The 7,990-nt window shown below is 39.5% G+C and overlaps 1 protein-coding gene across 4 annotated transcripts; it reads left to right on the plus strand.

Annotated features, from left to right (window-relative positions):
• The first annotated feature begins 636 nt into the window (after nucleotides 1–636).
• On the plus strand, nucleotides 637–7,782 carry AT1G21630 (Calcium-binding EF hand family protein). 4 transcript variants are annotated; one of them, NM_001332525.1, is made up of 15 exons: nucleotides 713–1,232; nucleotides 1,860–3,090; nucleotides 3,385–3,603; nucleotides 3,682–3,905; nucleotides 3,970–4,059; nucleotides 4,324–4,398; nucleotides 4,648–4,719; nucleotides 4,805–4,903; nucleotides 5,007–5,078; nucleotides 5,153–5,264; nucleotides 5,537–5,605; nucleotides 5,792–6,092; nucleotides 6,258–6,369; nucleotides 6,505–6,799; nucleotides 6,866–7,693. In NM_001332525.1, exons 1-15 carry the CDS (start codon nucleotides 1,086–1,088, stop codon nucleotides 7,423–7,425), a joined length of 3,678 nt encoding a protein of 1,225 aa, NP_001321141.1. In that variant the 5' UTR covers nucleotides 713–1,085; the 3' UTR covers nucleotides 7,426–7,693. The 4 variants fall into 4 exon arrangements, with proteins under 4 accessions (NP_173582.2, NP_001321142.1, NP_001321141.1 ...); NM_001332524.1 differs by lacking the exon at nucleotides 3,970–4,059 and having other exon boundaries at nucleotides 657–1,232; nucleotides 5,150–5,264; nucleotides 6,866–7,698; NM_001198127.2 differs by having other exon boundaries at nucleotides 6,505–7,777.
• The last annotated feature ends 208 nt before the right edge of the window (nucleotides 7,783–7,990 follow it).

Below are 7,990 nucleotides of genomic sequence, written 5' to 3' on the forward strand. Positions count from 1 at the left end.
AAGCACTCACAGTAATTTCTGTAATTAAGGACGTTTTGCCTTATGATCAAATTCTACAATAGATCACCTGAAATTTTAATACAAATCCTAAATCCATCAAGGTATGTATCAAATTGAGATTTCTGTAACTACTAGAGTTTGACCAAACAGTTTTAGTTAACCTGAATGTGTATGCCTAATTGCCTATTGCCTCATAATGCATCAAGCAATACCATCTACTAAGCGAAAATGGCTCAAGAAACAAACGTAGAGAAATCAAACATTAGGCATTAAGATTTGGGATAGATGTGCTAGAATTTTCTTTGATTGTTACGATAAAGAAACACAACCCTCCAAAACATTTTTATATGATTGCTTTTTTTAGGTCGGGTTTTTATATGATTGTTATTTCCAAGGAAAACTAAACACAAAAAATAATTATGAAACGTTTTTCGGATTGTTATTATTAGTAATAGATTAAATCTGTATTTCTAAATTTTAAATTTTATTACCAACAAATAAAATGATATGATTTCATATATCAAATTGTAAGTTTTGTGAGCAAATTTTCAAAAAGAAACTGTGGGTATTCATCAATGATAATCTATATTTGGATTATTATCATGACAAAAAAAGGTTACAGAAAAATTAAACAATTGTAGATATTGTTTTTATTTTAGATGAAACCTTCTGTCCGTATTATAATTTGCATCTCGAGGTTCTTATACGATTTGTACTGAATAAAACATATTTTTTTTGTTTTTAATCATAACTTTCCCAAAAACCATCTCTTCCATCGCTAGCTGTACCGGTTTCAATCTCAAATCCTGGGAATTGAAATTTGTTTCTCTGTCGGAGAATCATCATCGACTTCTCTGCTACTTCTCTCCGCGCTCTCCTTCGTCGTCGTCGATCTCTTCAGCTTCACCGATCTCATTTCCAATCCTGAAAAATCGATGTGGTACTGATCTACGATTGTGCTCCGTTGGTAGCCTTATGAATTAGGGTTTTTCTTACGCATCTTCGTATGTGGAGATTGGATCGTGTTCGGAAAACTTCTGGACACTGTCTTCGCTGCTAGATTTTTGGATCATCCTTTTGCGAAAATGGCAGCGCCAAGGCCGACTGGAGGCCAGGATCTGTTCGATACGTATTTCAGGAGAGCAGATTTGGATGGAGATGGTCATATTAGTGGAGCTGAGGCTGTCGCTTTCTTCCAGGGATCGAATTTGCCTAAACATGTCCTTGCTCAGGTTCTTCTTCGAAATCTGCATCTATTTTCTTCTTTTGTATGGATTATTGAGAAACGGCGGAGAATACTTGTAGTTCCTATAGGTTTTGAATTGGATCTTTGATCTATGGGATCGTTGGTTGTGAATGGGATGTATTTTGTCAAATTTGTTCTTTGCGGGGTGGTTAATAGGACCTCTCTTTTCATTTCTGGAGCTTGTAGTCAGGTTGATGTAGTTCTAATGGAGAATCCTTTTTCTAAGTGTAGAACGCTAAATGTGTTTGCTATCCACTGTACTGTTATCAGATTGGCACATATTGAGCTGGTATCAGATCAGACATTGTATTTATGTAGATATGAATAGTTTTAAGCTCTTTTGCTTTCAATTGGAGAGTAAAATTTGAATGAAAATAGCTTGTTAAATGACAGAGAAGCAACCTAGATGTGTATACTTGTCTGTACCGTGCATAAGCCAAGAATATTGCGTGCATTGAAGGAATTCTGCATATTGAATTTTAACATACGTTTCTGGACTGTAGACAACAGCTTCAGATTAGTTCGGATAGAAGCTCTTTCTGAGCGCCTATTATACAACTATTCTTTGGATTGTTAATGCTATAACTTGTTTCTGTTTTTTAATCTCTTGTAGGTATGGTCCTATGCAGATTCAAAAAAAGCCGGCTACCTTGGCCGAGCGGAGTTTTATAATGCTCTAAAGTTGGTAACAGTGGCACAAAGTAGACGAGAGTTGACTGCTGAGATAGTAAAAGCTGCAATTTATAGTCCTGCTTCAGCCAATATCCCTGCACCCAAAATAAATCTTGCTGCAACACCTTCTCCACAGCCCAGAGGAGTTTTGCCTGCTACACAAGCTCAGGGAGTTACATCAATGCCATCAGTAGCGGCTGGTGTGAGAGGGCCTCACATGGGTGGAACTGTAAGCACTAGTAACCAACAAGTAGTCCCAGGCCAACAGAACCAGTTTACTGGGATACCTCCATCTCAGACACAGCAAAACTTTCAAAGCCCGGGAATGCCAGCTGGAGGGACTAATGCACCTCGTCCTGCAAACCAACCTATGCCATCTGATTGGCTCAGCGGCAGAAGTGTTGGTCCCTCTGGGAACGTGAATTCTCAAATTCCTTCGAGTCAGAGTACATATGGTTTGACAGCACCTAATTCAACTGCCAACCATATAACAAAACCACATATAACACCTGCAGTAACAAGCTCTACAACAACCAGACCCCAAGAGTCAGCGCCTGTGCACAATCCCCAAGAATCATCTGCTACTTTCGGTTCTCGTGTATCAAATGTTCCATCCAATCAATTGGTGCCCAAGGATCCCAAGGAACTGGCTGCATCAGGAAACGGGTTTACCTCTGACTCACTTTTCGGAGATGTCTTTTCAGTTACTTCCACGCAGCCAAAACAACATCCTACGGGAAGTGCATCAACAACAGGCATCTCATCGGTTACTACTGGAACTGTCGCGGGCCCTGAGATCACACAGTCTGTAGTTAGGCAAAGTTCAATCCCACAACAGGGTTCATTGAGCCAGCATGCTGTTGGTGTTCAGACCCAGCTTACTGGAAACTCAGGGCAACCATATACTTCCTCAGGTGCGGCTTCTGGTCCACCTGGCTCTACTGTTGGAGTTGGAATTTCAGCTACCAGTCAGTTGGCCCAGCGTCCGCCCCACCCCCACTCTCAACCACAACCCCGGCCCCAGGGCCAGTCCCAACCTCCTTGGCCAAAAATGACTCCAGCTGATGTCCAGAAATATACCAAGGTTTTTGTGCAAGTTGACACTGATAGGGACGGAAAGATCACAGGGAACCAGGCTCGGAATTTGTTCTTAAGTTGGAGGCTTCCAAGAGGTAGGCTACACTTACTTTTTTGTTACTTTCTCCGTTAACAATGGTTTAGTTTCAATTTTATCTTCTTAGAATGGTGAACGGGGATTATAATTTAGTGGCACTTCTGAATATTTGTTTGGATATTGATTAACTGCCGTTTCTGGTTCATCTTGAGTATTTCATGTTTTGGTCCTCCTGTAGACTATACTATATGTGGATAGAGATTTAATGTTCCTCTAGCACAATTTGTTGAAATTTCCATGGGGAATATTGAGGAATGTTTTATGTGTCTCATGCTGGTCCTTGGTGTTACAGACGCTTTGAAGCAGGTATGGGATTTATCTGATCAAGATAATGACAGCATGCTCTCCTTGCGGGAGTTCTGTATTGCGGTCTATCTTATGGAGCGTTACAGAGAGGGCCGACCACTTCCCCCAGTGTTCCCAAGCTCTATAATACATAGTGAGAGCATGTTCACCTCTCCTGGTCAATCTGTGGCACCACATGGCAATGCATCCTGGGGACATCCTCAAGGTATTCAATTGCACATACTGTATTACTTACCTTTTTTTCCGTTACACTAGATAAATTCATATGTACCAAATATTGTAGGGTTCCAACAGCAACCACATCCTGGGGGCTTAAGGCCACCAGCTGGTCCCAAAGGAAAGCCTCCGAGGCCAGTGCCTCTGTCTCCTAGTGATGGAATGGTCCAGCCCACTCAGCCAAAGCGTAAAATGCCTGTGTTAGAAAAACCGCTGGTGGATCAACTTAGCAAAGAGGAGCAGGATTCACTCAACACGAAGTTTGAAGAAGCAACTGCTGTTGATAAAAAGGCACTCTCTGGTTTCTCTCTGATTTTCATTTGTTAATGTGGTGAATTGCATTAGTTATCGTGAGTTTTCTTTTTTCGCATTTTCTATCCGAAGATATCTTTTACCCCTTCCATATGGCATTTATATGAAATATTTGTGGATTTGCGTAGCCATAGTCAAGATTAGAAGATATTCTCTCAACTTATGATTGGCAGTGGCAGTGAATCTTAATTTCATTGGCATGGAAGAAATCACATCGCCATTGAGAACTATGAATAATTTCCTTTTCTAATCCTGTTTTGAGTTTCCTTTCTCTATCACATATCATCCGTACCTTTCCCGCATAATTGATCAGTTATCCATGCAATATTTGCTGGCGTAACTTAAAAACTTGCGTGGCTGCCTTTCATTTTTTTAATTCTTGTGTTTTGGTGTTTAGGTGGATGAACTCGAAAAAGAAATAGCTGATTCCAAGCAGAAAATTGATTTCTTCCGTGCTAAGATGCAAGAACTTGTAAGTATCTCTGCTTCTTCAGCTTGGTCTTTCCTTTTAAATTGTTTTCTGGAATGGAATCCGCTTATTTGATAACCAGAAGAAGGGAAAATTGCTCGAACTATGGTCGTATATAAGTGTGTTGTTTGATCTGGCCTTTTTTGAAGTAATCTCAAAAGTTCTAGGAATGTAGTTGTCTTCAGGTTCCTCCTACATACTATCAATCAGTTTGTTTCTCTAACCTCATCACTTTGGTTCCGTGGATTACAGGTTTTATACAAGAGCAGATGTGACAACCGGTACAATGAGATCGCAGAGAGAGTCTTGGGTGATAAACGTGAGGTATACAGTTTCTGTTATTGAGCCTCTTTTGTGATGGTATTAGAGATCTAGATTGATTAACTAACATAATCAACATGTACTCCAGCTTGAATCTCTAGCAAAAAAATACGAGGAGAAATACAAGAAGTCTGGCAATGTGGGCTCTAAATTGACTATTGAAGAGGCCACATTCCGTGATATACAGGTAGTTTAGAAGTATCATCCCAGGAACAATGCTTACTTTGAATTGTCTGCAATGTTGGATGTCTCCTTCAAAAAAAAATGATGAACCTTCCTTTAAATTGCAGGAGAAGAAAATGGAATTGTACCAGGCAATAGTCAAATTTGAAGAAGGCAAACTTGATGATAGTATAGTTAAGGTAAGCCAAACGTGCTATCTGGTTGATTGAATTTGGTTCGTAGTTGTATTTTACGGAAGGTTGTCTTGTAGGAGCGCACTGAACACATCCAGTCAGGCCTTGAGGAACTGATAAAAAATTTGAATGAGCGCTGCAAACAATATGGAGTACGTGGGAAACCCACTTCTCTGGTTGAGCTTCCTTTTGGTATAGATTTACCCCTTCTCCTCTCTGGTTAAAAATCACGTTTAGCATTATATTCCTGTGATCAGTGGCAGGAGTGGTTTACCATGTCTTTTTCTGTTTAACTTTAGGATCTAGCAATATTCTTATTTAAAATTTTGATAAAACGTTGATGCTCATTTACTAGAGGAAACTCAGTATTGTATTTTTGGCTAGTTGGCAAAAGAACTTCTACATGTACAACTGTATATATGTATTCCTTTGTTTATATTCATAAAATTTCCTCTGTTTTACAGGTTGGCAGCCTGGAATCCAGGAAGGTGCTGCTGATTGGGATGAAGATTGGGATAAGCTAGAGGACGAAGGTATACTTGCTGTTTAGATTTTGATTTTGTTGTCAGATGAGATTATTGTGGAAGCATGGCTGTAGATATAATATCGATATCTTGTGTCTTTATAATTTTTTTTTGGGTGACCTATCTTCCAAATTTGGCTATGGAATATGCAGTTGAACACTTGAAATTGACATCTTATTTTCTCTTCACTTCCAGGGTTTACCTTCGTCAAGGAGCTTACACTTGATATTCAAAATGTCATAGCCCCACCAAAGGAAAAATCATCAGCGTGGAGAAAAGAAGTTGATGTCTCTTCAAAAGAAGGTGAAGATGTTTCATTCTCAGATGCTGACTCTAAAACGGGGAAAAAGCAAAGCAGTGGTGAAGAAGATTCTGAGCAGTCAGAGGGTAAAACATCCGATGTTGATGCCAGAGATAAAAACGGATCTCTGGATGACTCTAAAGTTAGAAAGGGCATTGAAGCTGATAGTTCACCTCGAACGAAAGATACGAGGAGGTATGTTTTTTGTGCTAGACCTAATGTGTTTTGGATTGCATCCTTCTTAGCTGTTTTGAATTCATGTGTTTCCGTGAAAAGTACTGCAAATAGAGGAAAAACAGGTTCTTTTCTCCAGAGAAGAATATATCTCGGTTATTTACATTGTCTATGTTAATTTTCCAGTGAAAATGGCCATGATGATGGTGAATCTACTGCTTCTGCTGGCAAAACTGTAAATTATGACTCTCACGACGAGACAGATTCAGTTTCAAGCGTCAACCCTGACAACGGCAAGGTAAACCATTTTGAACACCCCGAAGTTTTGGGTTTGTTGCGTTTGATAATATATATATATTTCTTTAACCTTTGTATTTCGACATGAAAGAATCGTTAATTTTTACGTAACTATTTTTTGTTATGTTTTTACCAGGACAAGGATCATGGGAAGTATGACAGTGGTTTTGGATTTGGATTTGGGTTTGATGACTTCAGTATTAAGCCTATAAAAACTGGTTCGACCATTTCAAATGACTTCCTCCCTCCTAAGTTATCTATATTTGCTGATTCCGTCCCAAGCCCACCGGCAAATGCAAGCGACGTTTCCCCTACAAAACCTTCTTTGTTTGCTGATTCAGTTCCGAGCACTCCAGCGACGAACAATGCCTCTTACCCAGGCCAGAAATCATTTTTTGATGACTCGGTCCCGAGCACTCCTGCTTATCCAGGCAACTTGTTTGCTGAGAAGAAATCCTTCTTTGACGACTCTGTCCCGAGCACCCCTGCTTATCCAGGCAACTTGTTTGCCGAGAAGAAATCCTATTTCGATGACTCTGTCCCGAGCACTCCTGCTTATAGCACGTCTGATTTTGGTGGGAAGCCATTTGCATCAGAGACTCCTCGTTCAGACAACCTGTTCCCAGGAAGAAGCCCCTTTATGTTCGACTCTGTCCCAAGTACACCCGCCGCACACGATGACTTCTCTAACAACAGCTTCTCCCGCTTCGATTCATTCAACAGCAACAACAACGATGCTTTCTCTCTATCCCGCACAGACTCGATGCGCAGCACAAGCGAGCCTGACCCATTCGCATCAAGGTTTGATTCTTTCAACTATCAAAGATATGATTCCTTCAATGCACAAAGCTATGATTCCTCTAGCAACAACAATGCATCGGAGACGCCTAAAGCCTCATTGACAAGATTCGACTCAATTGGAAGCACCAGGGACTCTGATTACAGTCATGGGTTTGGGTTCGACGACCATGACCCGTTCGGTTCTACAGGACCATTCAAAACAACGACAACTACAGCAGAGACACCTCGGAGTTCTGATAATTGGAATGCTTTCTAGCCAGAAGCCCACGTGCGATATGAATATGATCACATATCATATACTTTGCTGCTTTTATAGTTTGAATTTACCAGTCGAAGAGTTATATGTATCTTCATTTCTTTGGTTTCACCTGCTTGCTTCATTTTTTATTGTTAATATATAATAGTCTTTTTTGCCATTTTTTCTTTTAAGGATTTTTCGAAGAGTGTCCTTTGTTGGTCTCTGCGTAGTGTTTCTTTTTATTTGTGTCTTTGTTTGTTAACTTGAATAATGAATTATTATTTGTCCCTGTGAAAACTTCTATTGTATCTTTGTAATCGTATGGATACATTTCAGATGTTGTTATATTAGATTGATTGGTAATTTTGGGAATAATCCGTATCCATTTTTTGATTTATACTTTCTATTTTGTAAACTGAAAGGTAAGTAGATATACTATTAGCATTTCTCAAAATCTAATCAAGTGTTATAATATCATACTTTTGTTGATAGTAATTATGCCAGAATCATATGCAATAATTTTCTTAAGAGCATATATGTGTTGGAATTTACGAATTCAATCTGATGCCGTTCAAATTTGTTT

The sequence above is a fragment of the Arabidopsis thaliana genome, assembly GCF_000001735.4.
Source record: "Arabidopsis thaliana chromosome 1 sequence".
In the NCBI taxonomy this organism is placed as follows: domain Eukaryota; kingdom Viridiplantae; phylum Streptophyta; class Magnoliopsida; order Brassicales; family Brassicaceae; genus Arabidopsis; species Arabidopsis thaliana.

Coding starts and splice junctions, on each gene's coding strand:
- AT1G21630 (NM_001198127.2), top strand. CDS start 1,086: ATGGCAGCGCCAAGGCCGACTGGAGGCCAGGATCTGTTCGATACGTAT. Junction 5,265..5,536: donor TCTGGTTGAGCTTCCTTTTG/GTATAGATTTAC, acceptor TCTGTTTTACAG/GTTGGCAGCCTGGAATCCAG. Junction 6,370..6,504: donor TCAACCCTGACAACGGCAAG/GTAAACCATTTT, acceptor TGTTTTTACCAG/GACAAGGATCATGGGAAGTA.